Source organism: Wyeomyia smithii, chromosome 3 (assembly GCF_029784165.1).
Source record: "Wyeomyia smithii strain HCP4-BCI-WySm-NY-G18 chromosome 3, ASM2978416v1, whole genome shotgun sequence".
In the NCBI taxonomy this organism is placed as follows: Eukaryota; Metazoa; Arthropoda; class Insecta; order Diptera; family Culicidae; genus Wyeomyia; species Wyeomyia smithii.
Genome location: NC_073696.1, coordinates 221,444,504 through 221,463,996, shown reverse-complemented (window position 1 = coordinate 221,463,996; position 19,493 = coordinate 221,444,504). Strand labels below are relative to the sequence as shown.

At 38.8% G+C, this 19,493-nt stretch overlaps 4 protein-coding genes across 6 annotated transcripts in view; 1 reads left to right on the top strand and 3 right to left on the bottom strand.

Moving 5' to 3' along the window:
- Positions 1-19,493, bottom strand: part of LOC129730427 (uncharacterized) — a 291,440-nt gene that overhangs the window by 122,237 nt on the left and 149,710 nt on the right. The window lies entirely within an intron of this gene.
- On the top strand, positions 13,332-15,412 carry LOC129730422 (zinc transporter 7). 3 transcript variants are annotated; one of them, XM_055689743.1, is made up of 3 exons: positions 13,332-13,519; positions 13,704-14,000; positions 14,059-15,412. In XM_055689743.1, exons 2-3 carry the CDS (start codon positions 13,820-13,822, stop codon positions 15,000-15,002), a joined length of 1,125 nt encoding a protein of 374 aa, XP_055545718.1. In that variant the 5' UTR covers positions 13,332-13,519; positions 13,704-13,819; the 3' UTR covers positions 15,003-15,412. The 3 variants fall into 3 exon arrangements, with proteins under 3 accessions (XP_055545718.1, XP_055545717.1, XP_055545719.1); XM_055689742.1 differs by having other exon boundaries at positions 13,701-14,000; XM_055689744.1 differs by having other exon boundaries at positions 13,333-13,498.
- Positions 15,356-16,981, bottom strand: LOC129730421 (sialic acid synthase). The gene is made up of 2 exons (XM_055689741.1): positions 16,842-16,981; positions 15,356-16,785 (listed from the first exon to the last, which is right to left on the bottom strand). Exons 1-2 carry the CDS (start codon positions 16,956-16,958, stop codon positions 15,748-15,750), a joined length of 1,155 nt encoding a protein of 384 aa, XP_055545716.1. The 5' UTR covers positions 16,959-16,981; the 3' UTR covers positions 15,356-15,747.
- LOC129730428 (dynein light chain Tctex-type protein 2B-like) lies at positions 16,939-17,757 on the bottom strand. The gene is made up of 2 exons (XM_055689751.1): positions 17,419-17,757; positions 16,939-17,343 (listed from the first exon to the last, which is right to left on the bottom strand). The coding sequence occupies exons 1-2, from the start codon at positions 17,603-17,605 to the stop codon at positions 17,087-17,089; spliced, it is 444 nt and encodes a 147-aa protein (XP_055545726.1). The 5' UTR covers positions 17,606-17,757; the 3' UTR covers positions 16,939-17,086.

The following is a 19,493-nucleotide window of genomic DNA, read 5'->3' as shown; positions in this document are numbered from 1 at the left end:
AAAATACACTGCGCCACCGGGGACAGCATAATTATGTACGTGCCGGTAGAGGCAGATAGCAGGGTAGTTCATAGGTTCATAGTACAGATAAAATGCGTTGTTTATTTTTGAGCACTTGTTTGTCAAAATCGAACCGTGCCAAAAGTAAAACGAGCCCAAATCAAAAAAAGGAAATATAAAACTATTGTAGTCCTACGTCAACTATGCGGTCGTGTCTTGGATACCACCCTCCTACTATTTTGTTATTTTCCATATATGCATCTCTCATGTTTGAGAAACTTTTCTTGACGAATTCAACTGAAAGAGCAAAAAAATGTGAATCTTACAACACCAAATAAAGCTCAGCTTTCTGCTTTAAAAATGAAATAGCAACTAAACTAAAAGAGTTAGATGCTTGGTGTCAAAGAACAACTTGTAGACTAGACTTCAATGTTTGATTTAGATAACAACAAACCCCATGTTTATCACACATTTTAGAGAGAAAATTGCAGTTTAGTTCTCAAAAAAAAAAAATGATTTTACATTTGTTCCTTTCTAAGTGCTTCGTTTCTCTCTGTTGGCGACAAGCAAGCCATGCACGGATGAGTGGTGAAAAATTTTCGTTCCTTAACAACCACTGTAATAAACCAGTTCATAAATAAAAAAGGTCTTCAAGATTTGTTCAAACTTTATTCGTCGAGTGAAAAATAGTTTCTGGTTTCGATTTCGTCCTCTTGTCCGGATCCTGTCTGGTCGTGAAGTCGCCCGGTCAAGATATTCCGTCGCAACACACTGGTTGCTGACAGTGGTCCGTTCTCTCCAGCAGGTACGTCTCGCCCCGTCAAGATAATCTGTCGCAACACACTGGTTGCTGACGACACTCTCTAGTTTGACGGTTTTAAGATTAATAAAAACTGTACCTATACGGTGCACGTTTGATTGTTCCTCTAAACCATCGCGAAGTTAAATTTATTTTTATATTGCAGACTGAAAGCGAAAGTTAACAACGTCACAATCGCCTGACAATTTTCAATAGAATATCTTTTGAAATATTTTATGAAAAATATAACGTATTACAGCATTTTCAATGAGGTAAGATTGAACGAAAACCCGAACGGTCGAGTCGAACATGTTTTGGTAATTTTAATATTATTTTTGTTTTAGACAACATATCTCTCTAATTTTAACATATTTTATGTAAAAAAGCATGATCTTTCGAATGGAATAAAACAATTGAGGTAGGTGGGTGGGCACCTATTCAAAAATCAATTTTTCTGAAAGAAAACAAAATGGCGGCCAAATCCAATATGGCGACTACCCACTTTGATATTTGCAAAAGAAGGCCCTATCTTTTCCTTTTCTGATGATATGTTAGTTTAGGTAATTTCATAGAGAAATTCAAGAGTTAAAACAATTTTGGTGAGCCAAGTTTCGAAGAAAAACGAAAAATTTAAAAAAAGTAAAGCCGTCGTTCGATAACTGCAAGACTTTTAACTGCAACGCTATTGTTATTCTCGAGAAATCTCACCATATTGTTGATTTACTCGTCTGTCATTAAGTTGTGCGCAAGGGTATGAGATGTATAATTGAACATACATTTAAGTATTTTTAGCGCATTTTATTTACTATTAGACAAGTAGATCTGTAGAAATCTATTCACTACTACACTACACGATTGCTTTTAACTAAAAAAGTACGTTTTACACGCCCAAATATTTTTATCATAGAAATTAAACACATGGGCAATAATACGCTTGTAACCTTACTTGCAAAAAGCAGAATGTAAATACACAAACAACTGTTACAGTGCCAGTGAATTCCGTCGGAACTGCATCATTTTTGTTGAGCTCTAGGTCTAGGTGAATAAGAAACTAGTATTCCAAGTAACAATTAACGACTAATTGATAATGCTCTAACTACAGGTATACTATGTAGCATGGATGCATACGATGTTGCCGTAAACTCGATCGAGATGAATGTCGAGTGTTTGGAAGAGGACGAACCAATTGTTAAACGGAACAAGAAGCACGAGAGTATTATTTTGTACGATACGGCTGAGGAGGATAATTCCGATGAAGGAAGAGACGGCACATTCCTGGATTCGAAGAAAGAACAAAAGATGTTTTGCTTCTCGGTAATACTTTTTATAAGGAACTTTAAAGGACATGAGACTGGTCCTTCAATCGGAAAAGTTCTTGTGAACTGTGATAGTTCCGAGGATGTGATGCTTACAATTTGGAATCATTGCAAAAGTTACATTCGCAGAGAAGCTGTTTTCGATCATGTCCTTGGTGGAGATGCCAATAAGTACAGCGTTCATTGGCATGACAAAGATGTACCGGACCAAGAAGACATCGACAAATTTATTACTTTCCAATGTAAAGTATCTAAACGAACATACAAACCAACACAACTTCTCGAAAAGCAAGCAAAAATGCGAAAGTTTCTGCACCAAGATGTAAATGTTTTCGTTTATATTTATTCCGAATCCGTAACATCAGCCAACATGTACGATATCCTTCGAACACAGTTATTGGAGCCAGAGGAGCGTGATAGAGCCGGTGCAGCTTCCAACCAAACTGTTCGGAATTTGACCGATGAGTTGAAAACCATATATGAACGTTCGTATAAGTCCCCGGATATCAACTGGTCTGTTTGGGCGTCATTTTTGTTGACAAAAGATCCTTTTAAACGCGAATAATTGAAAATGCGAGGACCACCCAATCACTTGATTCACTTGTTTCAAACAATACCTTCTGGTTCCCAACAAGTTCTCAACAGTACTCGCAGGGATATCAGTGTTGCACAAAATGTAAATAGAGGATTTAAGAAGCAATTGGAGAGTCTCAAGAAAGATTTGGAGAATCTTATGATATGTGCAAATGCTATGCACCTTCGTCTAAGTGCATCATGCACAATGCAAAGTACAAATGAGTCATTGCTGACTGATGTGAGCGGAAGCATTACGGCAGCTGAAGATAGTTTTGGAAGAGAGCTAGCTGAAGAAGTGGTTGACGCCGAGAATATTGATCATCTGTAGCGAAATCGATGTGTCCAAATCCGATCCGAAACTGAATGTGTTTTATATTTTAACGTGTATGAAATGAAAGACCGGTTATCGTTTAATTTATTAATTAACGTATTTATTCTTTATATCACCGTCGGCCTTATTTCCACGTTCGGAATTGGTTGTTTTCACGCTTTGATTTAATCCAATAGCAGGGTTAAATATTCCCCCAGGGAGGTAACCACACTTTCGAAAAATGTTGGTACAGTCGTATGAAGCATACTGATTCAATGTGGCAGAAATAACTGTTGTCAGATTAACCGAACTGTTTTCTTTAAAATTACGTTGCAACTTCTCCTTACAGTAACCAAAAACGAATTCTATGGGATTGAAGAATGGTGTGTACGGAGGTAAAAATACTACGGGGATTCCCATTGAGCGTAAGTATTCTACAATACAATGGTGGCAGTGTATTCTAGCCCCATCTAAATTCCATACCGAGTGAAAACCTGGATATCGGTCGACCATTCCACAGTTTGCAAAACTGCGACAGCACTCGAAGAACTTCAATCTTGTGAAGGTTCCATCAGTCAAATACGTATTCAGGATCCCTGATTGTCCAAGAAAACATAAAAGCGATACCCGTGCTTTCCTATTAAACTTACCTCGATAGATGAGTTTCTCTCCAACCTTTGCATACCCTCTGTTTCTTAATATCCCTCGGTTATCCAGGGATACTTCATCGAGAAAACAAAGATTATGTAGATCCCAATTGATCGATGCAAGTTCGTTAACAAAATAACAAATTTGGTTCTCCCGCACTTGGATGGCCCTTCTTTCTAGCACCTTCCAAGTATAACCTTCGGCGTGTAGGATTCTTGAAATAGAAGCAATGCTGATTGCACATTTGAACGTGCTTTTGAACTCGGATTTGGCTTCGTCGAGGAACATGGTCGGGTTTGACTTGAACAAATCTATGATCCAACGACGCTTCTCCAGGCTGAATTGAAGAAACACTCTTTTTCGTTCCTTACGAGTCATAATTTCATCATCCTGATAGCGCTGAATCGAGCTGCTGATAGTGCTATGATGTTTTCCGTAAATCTTCGCGCATTGATTTTTGGACATACCCAAGAAGTAGAAAGCATACAATGCGTGATATTTGGTATTAGAGGAAGCATGCCGGCCTAACACTTCCTGTTTTATTCGATGCATTTAGTATTGAATACTATACGAGTAGCTTGGTAGTGATTTCACCACCCTTGTTCACATTTGGGAAATATTTTGACGTTTATTCATCTTCCAACTAAAGACAGGCGCACAACTGGGCGCATGGCTCTGTTGCGCGCAACTTGTTTGGTGGTCTGCGGATTTTAGAAAAGAACCGCAATATTTAACTGCAAGACCGATAACTGCAACAACTTTGCAGTTATCGGACCGCAATCCGTCAAATCTGAAATCAAAGTCATATTTGACATGGAAGTGACAGATCTCGCGGGGGGATTCTAAATGCATTCGAAAATGAAAATTGTTCAATGTCTAGAAACATTTCAATTTTTTTTTCGATTTACTTGTTTACTTGTCGATTTATTGTTGATTTACTTGTCCCTTCGTTCTAGGTGGGAGATTATAGATCTCCACTATTAATCAATGAAGCAGAATCACCATTTTATGTGGTTCACTTTCCGTAATTATTTAAGAAAAAAAAATATCCCTTGTGCATTGTTTGGCTAGCTTTCACTAATCAGGGAGGCAGTGCATAGTAGATCACAAACGATATTTTGTGACCTAGCGTTAAATAGACCATTTTACGAACTGACGTGTCACCTGACCTGCTGACATTGATGTTGCTTTTACTTGCGTTGTGTCAGCGGTTCCGAGCTTTCTCTCAGAATTTCATTCATGAATTAAGTTCAGAAACGTCTCGTAAAATGGTCTATTGTAGTGATGAACTTTATCTTCGCCTACATATTGGTTATGAAAAGTAGCAATACATTATGATGCGGAAATATAAATATCAAATTGATTGATCGAAAAGCTTGCCTATTTTAGTTTTCTGCAATTTTTTGGCCCGCAAATGTTCGGAAAATGCTTTTGGTGTTCTTAGGGTGCGTTTCCAAATATACCGTGCTCTGCTGCGATGCGATCCCGATGACGCAGGCCAAATTGTGTGGGCAACAATATGTCTACACAATTAGCTGAGATGAAAATCTGTAGGACGATTAATGTCACCCCAGTGAGTGGGATTCATCGACGTAGAAGATGAACTGATTGGACAAGTTCACCAAGGAGAATGGAGGCAGAAGATAGCACACGGAATGACGAGATTTACACATCGAGGTAGCAATCATCATCATCGAGATGTCTTAGTTCAAAGAGATAAATGGTGACAATATTTTAACGGTATCGGGGCTGGCAGGCAGAGTAGGCAGTGTGACTTTGCACTAAGTGAGTTTTTAAACTAGCTTGCATATTTATTTTCGGTTGCACGTAAACCCTACTAACAGTGCAGTACACTCGAGGTAGATTTGAGTTTGAATCCTGCATAACAACAATTGCATAAAAATCGAATTTCGATGGAATTCGCGCCGCGTTTGCTGCAACAGCTGGTTGCAGTGTCCTTTGAAAGCATAAATTCAATCTACAAACAAAACTCATTGTGTCACATCATCGCCTGCATCGTTGAATACATCGTGCACTGCATGCATTACACGCATTTCAACTCAATCGATCAGTGTGCGGTGCAAAAAAACTCAAACTATCGAGAGAAAGCAGATTCAAGTTGAATTCAAATCTGGAAAAGTGTTACTCAGTTCGACTGAACAACAGTAAAACTGATGTCTTGAAGGAAATCATGCTGGCACAGGTAACAGTACTGCACCGAGCATCATCAGTGCAGAAGAACTCGCTATTCATTTGTGTGCAGCCAAGCCAAGTGAAGACTACATTGCTGCTGTCGACGCACAATGGGGCGTGTTGGGTTAACGCGTAGGTATTGTTTTGCGATCTGGAACACAATCGAATTTCCGTTTGAATTATCTTCATCTTCTTCTTCTTCTTGTTTCGTATAGTAGCAAATATCAGAATTCAATATGATTTTTCGGGTGCCGCAAAATACACTGCGCCACCGGGGACAGCATAATTATGTACGTGCCGGTAGAGGCAGTTAGCAGGGTAGTTCATAGGTTCATAGTACAGATAAAATGCGTTGTTTATTTTTGAGCACTTGTTTGTCAAAATCGAACCGTGCCAAAAGTAAAACGAGCCCAAATCAAAAAAAGGAAATATAAAACTATTGTAGTCCTACGTCAACTATGCGGTCGTGTCTTGGATACCACCCTCCTACTATTTTGTTATTTTCCATATATGCATCTCTCATGTTTGAGAAACTTTTCTTGACGAATTCAACTGAAAGAGCAAAAAAATGTGAATCTTACAACACCAAATAAAGCTCAGCTTTCTGCTTTAAAAGTGAAATAGCAACTAAACTAAAAGAGTTAGATGCTTGGTGTCAAAGAACAACTTGTAGACTAGACTTCAATGTTTGATTTAGATAACAACAAACCCCATGTTTATCACACATTTTAGAGAGAAAATTGCAGTTTAGTTCTCAAAAAAAAAAAAATTATTTTACATTTGTTCCTTTCTAAGTGCTTCGTTTCTCTCTGTTGGCGACAAGCAAGCCATGCACGGATGAGTGGTGAAAAATTTTCGTTCCTTAACAACCACTGTAATAAACCAGTTCATAAATAAAAAAGGTCTTCAAGATTTGTTCAAACTTTATTCGTCGAGTGAAAAATAGTTTCTGGTTTCGATTTCGTCCTCTTGTCCGGATCCTGTCTGGTCGTGAAGTCGCCCGGTCAAGATATTCCGTCGCAACACACTGGTTGCTGACAGTGGTCCGTTCTCTCCAGCAGGTACGTCTCGCCCCGTCAAGATAATCTGTCGCAACACACTGGTTGCTGACGACACTCTCTAGTTTGACGGTTTTAAGATTAATAAAAACTGTACCTATACGGTGCACGTTTGATTGTTCCTCTAAGCCATCGCGAAGTTAAATTTATTTTTATATTGCAGACTGAAAGCGAAAGTTAACAACGTCACAATCGCCTGACAATTTTCAATAGAATATCTTTTGAAATATTTTATGAAAAATATAACGTATTACAGCATTTTCAATGAGGTAAGATTGAACGAAAACCCGAACGGTCGAGTCGAACATGTTTTGGTAATTTTAATATTATTTTTGTTTTAGACAACATATCTCTCTAATTTTAACATATTTTATGTAAAAAAGCATGATCTTTCGAATGGAATAAAACAATTGAGGTAGGTGGGTGGGCACCTATTCAAAAATCAATTTTTCTGAAAGAAAACAAAATGGCGGCCAAATCCAATATGGCGACTACCCACTTTGATATTTACTAAAGAAGGCCCTATCTTTTCCTTTTCTGATGATATGTTAGTTTAGGTAATTTCATAGAGAAATTCAAGAGTTAAAACAATTTTGGTGAGCCAAGTTTCGAAGAAAAACGAAAAATTTAAAAAAAGTAAAGCCGTCGTTCGATAACTGCAAGACTTTTAACTGCAACGCTATTGTTATTCTCGAGAAATCTCACCATATTGTTGATTTACTCGTCTGTCATTAAGTTGTGCGCAAGGGTATGAGATGTATAATTGAACATACATTTAAATATTTTTAGCGCATTTTATTTACTATTAGACAAGTAGATCTGTAGAAATCTATTCACTTCTACACTACACGATTGCTTTTAACTAAAAAAGTACGTTTTACACGCCCAAATATTTTTATCATAGAAATTAAACACATGGGCAATAATACGCTTGTAACCTTACTTGCAAAAAGCAGAATGTAAATACACAAACAACTGTTACAGTGCCAGTGAATTCCGTCGGAACTGCATCATTTTTGTTGAGCTCTAGGTCTAGGTGAATAAGAAACTAGTATTCCAAGTAACAATTAACGACTAATTGATAATGCTCTAACTACAGGTATACTATGTAGCATGGATGCATACGATGTTGCCGTAAACTCGATCGAGATGAATGTCGAGTGTTTGGAAGAGGACGAACCAATTGTTAAACGGAACAAGAAGCACGAGAGTATTATTTTGTACGATACGGCTGAGGAGGATAATTCCGATGAAGGAAGAGACGGCACATTCCTGGATTCGAAGAAAGAACAAAAGATGTTTTGCTTCTCGGTAATACTTTTTATAAGGAACTTTAAAGGACATAAGACTGGTCCTTCTATCGGAAAAGTTCTTGTGAACTGTGATAGTTCCGAGGATGTGATGCTTACAATTTGGAATCATTGCAAAAGTTACATTCGCAGAGAAGCTGTTTTCGATCATGTCCTTGGTGGAGATGCCAATAAGTACAGCGTTCATTGGCATGACAAAGATGTACCGGACCAAGAAGACATCGACAAATTTATTACTTTCCAATGTAAAGTATCTAAACGAACATACAAACCAACACAACTTCTCGAAAAGCAAGCAAAAATGCAAAAGTTTCTGCACCAAGATGTAAATGTTTTCGTTTATATTTATTCCGAATCCGTAACATCAGCCAACATGTACGATATCCTTCGAACACAGTTATTGGAGCCAGAGGAGCGTGATAGAGCCGGTGCAGCTTCCAACCAAACTGTTCGGAATTTGACCGATGAGTTGAAAACCATATATGAACGTTCGTATAAGTCCCCGGATATCAACTGGTCTGTTTGGGCGTCATTTTTGTTGACAAAAGATCCTTTTAAACGCGAATAATTGAAAATGCGAGGACCACCCAATCACTTGATTCACTTGTTTCAAACAATACCTTCTGGTTCCCAACAAGTTCTCAACAGTACTCGCAGGGATATCAGTGTTGCACAAAATGTAAATAGAGGATTTAAGAAGCAATTGGAGAGTCTCAAGAAAGATTTGGAGAATCTTTTGATATGTGCAAATGCTATGCACCTTCGTCTAAGTGCATCATGCACAATGCAAAGTACAAATGAGTCATTGCTGACTGATGTGAGCGGAAGCATTACGGCAGCTGAAGATAGTTTTGGAAGAGAGCTAGCTGAAGAAGTGGTTGACGCCGAGAATATTGATCATCTGTAGCGAAATCGATGTGTCCAAATCCGATCCGAAACTGAATGTGTTTTATATTTTAACGTGTATGAAATGAAAGACCGGTTATCGTTTAATTTATTAATTAACGTATTTATTCTTTATATCACCGTCGGCCTTATTTCCACGTTCGGAATTGGTTGTTTTCACGCTTTGATTTAATCCAATAGCAGGGTTAAATATTCCCCCAGGGAGGTAACCACACTTTCGAAAAATGTTGGTACAGTCGTATGAAGCATACTGATTCAATGTGGCAGAAATAACTGTTGTCAGATTAACCGAACTGTTTTCTTTAAAATTACGTTGCAACTTCTCCTTACAGTAACCAAAAACGAATTCTATGGGATTGAAGAATGGTGTGTACGGAGGTAAAAATACTACGGGGATTCCCATTGAGCGTAAGTATTCTACAATACAATGGTGGCAGTGTATTCTAGCCCCATCTAAATTCCATACCGAGTGAAAACCTGGATATCGGTCGACCATTCCACAGTTTGCAAAACTGCGACAGCACTCGAAGAACTTCAATCTTGTGAAGGTTCCATCAGTCAAATACGTATTCAGGATCCCTGATTGTCCATGAAAACATAAAAGCGATACCCGTGCTTTCCTATTAAACTTACCTCGATAGATGAGTTTCTCTCCAACCTTTGCATACCCTCTGTTTCTTAATATCCCTCGGTTATCCAGGGATACTTCATCGAGAAAACAAAGATTATGTAGATCCCAATTGATCGATGCAAGTTCGTTAACAAAATAACAAATTTGGTCCTCCCGCACTTGGATGGCCCTTCTTTCTAGCACCTTCCAAGTATAACCTTCGGCGTGTAGGATTCTTGAAATAGAAGCAATGCTGATTGCACATTTGAACGTGCTTTTGAACGCGGATTTGGCTTCGTCGAGGAACATGGTCGGGTTTGACTTGAACAAATCTATGATCCAACGACGCTTCTCCAGGCTGAATTGAAGAAACACTCTTTTTCGTTCCTTACGAGTCATAATTTCATCATCCTGATAGCGCTGAATCGAGCTGCTGATAGTGCTATGATGTTTTCCGTAAATCTTCGCGCATTGATTTTTGGACATACCCAAGAAGTAGAAAGCATACAATGCGTGATATTTGGTATTAGAGGAAGCATGCCGGCCTAACACTTCCTGTTTTATTCGATGCATTTAGTATTGAATACTATACGAGTAGCTTGGTAGTGATTTCACCACCCTTGTTCACATTTGGGAAATATTTTGACGTTTATTCATCTTCCAACTAATGACAGGCGCACAACTGGGCGCATGGCTCTGTTGCGCGCAACTTGTTTGGTGGTCTGCGGATTTTAGAAAAGAACCGCAATATTTAACTGCAAGACCGATAACTGCAACAACTTTGCAGTTATCGGACCGCAATCCGTCAAATCTGAAATCAAAGTCATATTTGACATGGAAGTGACAGATCTCGCGGGGGGATTCTAAATGCATTCGAAAATGAAAATTGTTCAATGTCTAGAAACATTTCAATTTTTTTTTCGATTTACTTGTTTACTTGTCGATTTATTGTTGATTTACTTGTCCCTTCGTTCTAGGTGGGAGATTATAGATCTCCACTATTAATCAATGAAGCAGAATCACCATTTTATGTGGTTCACTTTCCGTAATTATTTAAGAAAAAAAAATATCCCTTGTGCATTGTTTGGCTAGCTTTCACTAATCAGGGAGGCAGTGCATAGTAGATCACAAACGATATTTTGTGACCTAGCGTTAAATAGACCATTTTACGAACTGACGTGTCACCTGACCTGCTGACATTGATGTTGCTTTTACTTGCGTTGTGTCAGCGGTTCCGAGCTTTCTCTCAGAATTTCATTCATGAATTAAGTTCAGAAACGTCTCGTAAAATGGTCTATTGTAGTGATGAACTTTATCTTCGCCTACATATTGGTTATGAAAAGTAGCAATACATTATGATGCGGAAATATAAATATCAAATTGCTTGATCGAAAAGCTTGCCTATTTTAGTTTTCTGCAATTTTTTGCAACTATTCCATTAAAAAAAAACATATCGACATCGTTGAAAACAAAAATGGTAGTGACGGACCCCCCTCTAAATTTTGGCATGTGTCAAGTGTTGCAGTTATCGAACGGCATTCGATAACTGCAATGTAAACATGTTTCAGTTATCGAACGACGACTGTATTGATTTCCAGTTAATGGGGGGGTCTATCAATTTGATCAACCAAATGCAGTTTCTTTACTCAACTGTAAATTCAGCAAACTGGAGTTCAATTACTGAATGATCAGCAATGAAATTTGGCTGTACATTTAGCAAAGCAAAGCAAATTCTGCTAGTTAACCAGTTAGAGAAAGGAAACCATGTTTCCCTCAGGCACCACCTTTTACTAACCCACAGGATCCTAATCAAATTACTATCCAGCTTTTTACGCGCCATAACGGCGGACGAAATCATCTCCCAGAAGGTCTCGAGGTACGGTGCTGGCCTAACAAGCCAGTCGTCGTAGGTTCGAGTCTCGGCTCGGGAAAGACTGTTAGTGTCAGTAGGATCGTAGCGCTAGCCCCGCAATTGTACTTTACCTAAATAGTTGGCTGCGAAGTCTGTGTATAACAAACAGAAGGTCAAGTTCCGAATCGGAATGTAGCACCAAGGCTTTGCTTTGCTTTAACGGGGCCGTTCCTAAGCCACGTCACGTGGTCATATTTTGGCCCCTTTCTATATCCCCCGTATCCGCCCGTTGTCTTTTGGACAACCCTCCCTCCCCCCTTGCGACTTTAACCACGTGGTCTTTTCAAATCAAGTTTGCTTAAATTTTTTACATTTTTATTATTAAACTTCCAGTACATTGATTATTTTTAAAATGCAAAAGCTGCATTCTTGACTTGGTGGCAACAATAAATTATAAGTCAAGAAAAAAGACCACGTGGTCATTTCGTTAAACGCCCCCCCCCCCACATCTTCATGCGTGGGCTTTTGTGGTCTTTTGACAACCCCTCCTCCCTTCGTCCCCCTCTTTATGACCACGTGGTTTAGCAACGGCCCCATAATGAAAAATTCGCAATATGTTACCTACCCTTTAGACAACTCTGCTAACGTCAGTTCAACTCTTCATGTATTTCGGGTATTTCGCAAGGAAAACGATAAATCTGGCAGCATTAGTGTTGCCAAAACTTCAGAAATCACGAAACTGACGTAAGCAGAGAGGTTCACAAATTACGAACGCGCATTATAGCACTCGCCATTATGGTGCACAAAAAGCTAGATAGGACTAGAGATGTATGTTTATCATACCAACTTTTATGTTTATCTAGCCCAACAGTAATTTAGCTATGGGCCAATATCAGGAACATAGCTATAGCTATATATGATCCTGTATCAGCTTCACAGAGGTTTGGCGTGATTTACTAATGACAACTTGACGTGGAAGTTTTTGACATGTCAATTTATTCGCTGATTTCCAGCAGACGTTCATTTACTGTTTTGCGTTCAGCAAATGGTTTTGCTATTTTTTCTTGAACCACTGACTCGAATACTGGTTTTCAGTAAATTGATTAATGAAATACTGGTGCACAGTAATAATAAAATTACTAAACGAAATTCAGTAATTTGTAGAATTGAATTAAAGCAATATTTTGAAAAAAAAAAATGCTGTAAACCAGCAAACAAGTGGTTTAATGATATGCTCTCAGCAATGTACTTTGATGAGTCGTGAAGAGAAACTTTGGTGTGTAATACTTGCATTAAAAATAATGTAACGTGTCGATTTGTTCCAGGGCTATGCTATTAACGTCAAATCCGATATAAAAGTCGAGTTACCAAATTTTAGAGCGGTACCACTGACATTGTGGTACCACTGACGTTGCGGTTCCACTGACACAGCAAGAAACGACAAGATTTGCCAGTAATGACAATCATCATTGTGATAATTTTGGTAACACCATTTACACGGTAATATATCTTCACGACAGAACTGCACTGTGGTCGAGAATAATCATGGTTTTTAAGTTGTTTACTGAACAAATGACGCCATATTGCATTAAGATTTTGGATACGGGATACTCATTAAACGTCAGACCCCTGATTTGTTCCCGTGTGAAACGATATTACGTGATATTCATATGTCCTTCTCCAACGCATTCTGAAACGCTCGAAAACGCAAACTTTTGACAGCCGATGTTCATGTGTCAGTTTACAGAAAAAAATATCATCTGTCCTGTCAGTGTTACGGTTTTTTGTATCGCCTGTATCACTTCCCATACTTAACGTTTCGATTTTCGCGAGCTGTCGCGTTAGTTTGGTAAATTTTCCCAGAAAATGTATCATAATATAAACAGCTTATTCATCGAGTAATCTGTCCAGCAGTCAGTGGTATAGTTGCTTTTTCTTTGGGTAAATATTTTAGCTTGCGTCGCTTTAAACTCTATGCTGGATTGCCTTGAAGAAGTGATTGAACACGTATGCAGAACCTACATTATTCGTGTTTATAATTTTGAGAGGCAGCCCAATTTTTTTTTCAAGCACACTTACGTCCGTAATTAGGCTGTCATTAGATAAGAATTATTCGTTTCAGCAGCAAGTTCAGCTGAAGTGGCAATACTACACATCACTGGCGAACCTACGAAGAAAACCAAAAAAACTAAGTTTTAGTTGTACATTTAGTATATACACCGATCAGAGAACGGCCTAAAAATGCTTCCACTGACACACAAAGATTCTCGGGGTTTTACCTACAAAGTACGGGAAAAGTTCAACAGCCTTTCGCGGCTTATTTTATCGGACCGAAATTCTAGGAACTTGTTTCTGTTCTTGTTGTTGAACTTAAGCTTTGCCTTCGTGGAACTCATGTACGGAATTTGGACCAACAGTTTGGGTAACTTATTTTTAAGCTTTATGTCAATAAAAAATTTAAAAAAAGATTTTCTTAACAGGTCTGATTTCGGATTCATTCCATATGTTCTTTGATTGCACTGGACTGCTGGCCGGATTGGCGGCTTCTGTCATTACCAAATGGAAAGCGAATGACAAATATTCCTATGGCTACGTTCGAGCGGAAGTATTAGCTGGTTTTGTGAACAGCCTTTTTCTACTGTTCATTGCATTTTTCATCATGTCCGAAGCCGTTGAGCGAGCGATAGAGCCACCGGAGGTTAAGCACGAGCGACTGTTTGTGGTGTCCGTTCTAGGACTGTTGGTGAATCTGGTTGGAATCTATGCATTTCAGCATGGCGGTCATGGGCATTCGCATGGTGGAGCAGGCCATGGGCACAGTCACGGCGGTGGTGGTCATGGACACTCGCATAATCACAGCGATACGAATCATCTGTTGCCCAAACATAATCACCATGGTCACAGCCACGGAGATGACGACCATCATCACGGAGGTGGCGGTTCGACTTCAATTGGCATGGAGCAACCAATTTCCTCCAATAATTCGCAGATAATGCGTGGCGTCTTTCTTCACATCCTAGCCGATACGCTGGGATCGGTTGGAGTAATCATTTCTGCTGTATTGATGCAATTGTTTGGCTGGATGCGGGCAGATCCTATTTGCAGTATGTTTATCGCTCTGACGATCGGCGTGAGCACACTGTCGTTGATCAGAGAATCGGTTATGATACTTATGCAGCGACAGCCAGTCGCCTTGGATAGACAGCTGTTACAGTGCTATCAGAAGGTCACAGGATTGGCAGGAGTCTATAGTGTTCAAGAACCTCACTTCTGGACGCTCTGCAGCGATGTGTATGTCGGCGCCATTAAACTGGAAGTATCCAAAAACGTGGACCCACGGTACGTTGTGCAGCACACCCGCATGATCTTCGAAGCGATCGGGGTGCGGCAAATTTATATTCAACTCGACTATGCGGCAATGTGATAAAATGGGTCCGAGAAGTTGTAAATGAGTATTTTCCTCCGTTCTGCCTGCTAAGTGGGCTTGTTCATCCCTTTTTGTTTTATTAGAGGGAAAAATTTCATGATTCCACTGTTGGTATGTGTGCGTGTGTGTCAGAAAACCGGTTAGAAACCGATCGACTGTTGAGAATAGAAAAGAAACTGCATTTTGACCTTAAACCTGAGTGAAGAACAAGCGTAACTACCGAGAACATACTGTAAGTGAATGAGACTCTTAAATTTATTTGGGTTGTCCTTTTTTAGAACACTGGGACATTGTGACGTTCAGATGTTCCGAAGTTATTTATGAACCACTAAAACAGAATTGCAAAAGAATTAAAAACATAATTTTATACACTTTATTTCAATACAAACATTGAATGTCAGCCCTAACATAGCAGTTTAGTGATTATTACATCCGAATATATCAATTGCTGACCGTTGTAACCTTTGTTTCAGTTTCTATTTTATTGTAGAATGATATCGAACCGTTGAACTTTGATTTTCATATCTTGATTCCGCATGTTCAATTTACTTAAACTAGTTATTTCACCAAACTCACAAATTTTCGCCGAAATCTGAATTAACGTGACTTCTTTGTCGAACTTCAATAAATACAACTCTCTGATTTATTGAATTATCAGTTACAATAAAAGTTCATATATTATTTTGGGAAATATTCGAGGATATTAAATGCTTCTTATGGCTCTATAAATAAGATAAAAACCTCAATTATTTTTAGTATCATCTTTCATAAGATCACTCTCCATAATTGGCTCGTCTCGAAAGCATGAGCGGACGACCCGTTGCCCCAGAACACTTGCTAAGAACTCCGGCCTTATACCGTGAGGCTCACTAACCTTCACGTTAATATCATTTCTAGTTAAGACATGTCCCCGTGTAAAATCATTCTTATATACTAAAGACTTGCCAAGCTTCTGAAAGCATGGTATTTCTGAAAGCAGCAGTTTTCTATCCGCAATTGTGACAGGTTTCAGAGCCTCTTTAAGATCATCTGGATTTATTTCGTTATCCTTCAGTACCTTAGAAAGAACACTCAGAATGTCTTCCATATTCGGTTGAACACAAAGATTCTCTACTGATCTTATATACTCAATCAATTTGCTAAATTCTGTCGGATCCAACGATGCCTTGTGGTCTGTTCCTTTCCAGTTTTTATCCAGCGTAAAATGTCGCTCGATAATGCAAGCACCCAAAAGGACGCTGGCGACACTGAGCTGCAGTCCTAGTTCGTGACCAGAGTACCCAATCACGACATCGGGAAAATGTTCTCGGTACAATGGAATCATTTTAAGCACAGCATCAGATGGCGGAGTTGGATAGGCAGAAACACAGTGCAGAAGAGCCATCGATTGGTTCCGAAGAATAGAATAGACTCGTTCTACTTGATTCCACGATTGCATACCAGTAGATACAATCAAAGGAACGTTTAACGCAGCAGCCTCCGTTATCAAAGGAATGTTATCAGCGTCACCGGAACCAATCTTTATAAACGGCAATTGTAGCTGCTTCAATTGCTGCAACGAAATCGGATCCATTGCGGATGCACTGAATAGAATTCCAACTTCGGAGCAAAACTGCTGCAATGTTTCGTACTCTTCTATCGTGAATTCCAAGTGTTCCTTATGCTCTCCGTAAGTGCGTCCCCATGAGTTCTTGCCCGAATACGATCGGTCTAATGCCTGCTTTGTAAATTTTGCTTCTAAACAAGACTTTTGAAACTTTACGCAATCAACACCAATTTCCTTGCAAAAAAAACGTAAACTTATTACACAAAATTATTTATTATACATTATGTTACCTTCGCCTTTACAATCATTTCTTTAGCAATTTCCAACGACCCTTGATGATTTTGTCCAATCTCGGCTACAACAAACACCGGATGCCCAGTTCCAATATTTCTGCTGCCGATTTTCATATTTATAAAGTATCACCGATAGACTTCTAGCAATGCTCAAATTAAACTAAAATCACACACAATCTCAATCTTTCAAATTAATTACTGCCACGCCCGGTCGACTAGTTGCTGATTGTTCTGTTCAAGCATCAATACAAATATAACCCGAACACAGTGACAATACAGAAGATTGTGGCGTTTTTGAATTCACCGGAGGCTTGATTATCACACTCTGCATCCCATCGGCATCGCGCTATGTATTTACAACCGGCCCCCAGCTGCTGACCTAGCATGACCTGCACTACATGCTTGTACCGTTTCATTTCTAGATCCTTTACCTTCAGGCTGATTTCATCAGCTAGGGATTTTGTCCACCGGGCCGCATCCACTGCGGTATACGTTTTTCCTGAACAACGAAAATATAAACTTTGATTGTTGTAATACACGTTGTGGTCTGTCGAGGCATTAAGGGAATGCTCACCGCTTAAAGTATCGTTCAGCAGCGTGCTAATGATCTGTTTGATTTTTTCCGATTTGAAGGTCTGCTCCAACGAAGGTCTCATCTGATAGGAACTGGGAGCAGGTGGTGGTGTTTCTTCGGCAGCCACTTTTGGATCCGGATCCGGGCAGGGCCGGTCAATCTTTACCAATTGCTCTTGCTGTAGCATTTTGCGCACTGACCTTCACTTTTTATCTTTATAACACAGCTTGTATTATTATCTCAGTTTATTATAAAAAATATAATAAAAGTAATGTATTTCCTGTGTTTCAAATACTATTATTTTGTTTGGTTTTGATCTTGTTTCCCGGGAAACAAGTAACACACGACAAAACTGAAACAATTTAAATTAGGTAATATTCACTCAACAACTTTTTGTGAGGGTCTAATTACATATGACATAACAGAACATGACCGTATATTACCGTAAAAATCGTCAAAAATCTGTCCACGTGGTATGTGAATGGCCCCTTATGGATCTGACGGTCTGAGCCAGCGAAACCGAGAAAAAAAAATCTGATTATCACCCTTTGCTTGCGCAGTTCAAACAAATAAGGGCAACACTAAACAGTTAAACTGATTATTATTTACTATGGGAAAAATTGGGTTGTTTAGCTACTCACGGATTTCTGATTTTTATGTATTAGGTAAAAGAGTGTAATTCTTTGAGCAAAATCTGATTTTTTAAAACTCAATATGTTTGTATATGATTTCCCTAACCCATCCTGGTGGAGAGTAATCAGATTTTACCTTGAAAAATTACCTTCAAACTCTTATTACTCAGCAACTACGCGTACAATTAACACAAACTGGGTTGCGTATTGTAGATTGATCTGTTCTCAAACCGTATTAATTAGTTTTTTGGTTCAAAATATCAAGTTTAATTGTTAAGTTGTAATCCAAGTTCAGATGTCAGGTGATGCCATACGGCATCACCCGCCGGGAATGGGTTGATGGGGCTGACATGGATGATTTTCTTTAACATATGCGCTTGAATTCATGTTGTAAATTATCGACAACTATCACTGAAAATATAAATGCAAAATTTTTCGTTGATGATATTTTTTTACAAGTGTGCATAGCGAATCATATTATTCAATGTGAATTATTAGTGCATCGAGTATTTCATATGACTTTGTTGATTTCACCCGTCTGATACTTCTGAATAATAAATTTTCTTATAAGGACTCTACGATTCCGTTTAGTGTAACGACGTTTGACGTTACGTTCCCAAGCAGATCAGCTCTATACATAACCTGTAAAAATCCAGCGACGCCAGCGACATTACTTATCTAGGGACTAAATAATCTTATGTATACACTCAAACGACACTTTTGACACCGTAAATGTTTTATTTGACTTTTCGAACTTTCCTATTTTCTGTCTATGACTACGCTTTTTCTGTCCCTGACTACACCCGAAAAAAGCAGAGTGTACTGTAGGAAGTTACATTCATACGTATGTGTCAAAACTGGTTATTTTTGGTTCTCGTTCCTCGTGGTAAAGTGTCAGGTAACTTTTTTTCAGCACATTTGCGAGATGGACATATGAAATGGAAACGAGACAAAATGACGAATGCTATAATGACCAAAACAAAACGAATTGACAGCTACCCCATTATTACGCTTACCAATGCAACGACACTGAAAATGTTTTACTCGAAGCTGCAAAGTATAGTCCGGAAAAGGTGTAGCTACACCGCGAAAACGAAAACGACATTAGATTACCCTGATAAACACAGGGTTTGCCAGACTAAATATTCAGATAGTTTAATGACACTTAACCCTCTAGTGCCCAGTGCCGCTTTTAGACGGTCTTCAGTTGAACCTATAAAAAGCTTCAGAAAGAACTTAAAACATGTTTATAAAGCTTTAGAGTGATTTTTTTTAAGTCCGTCTAAAACTAATTTGGGAACTAGAGGGTTAATTACTCAATTAGTTATCCGGATATACGGTCACGCATAAATCCGGTTTAAAGTCATAGTACCAGCTGGGTGTAGCGGGTCATTTTTATATGCTATTTGACAGCCTTGGTGGCGACATTGTACCAAGTGTACC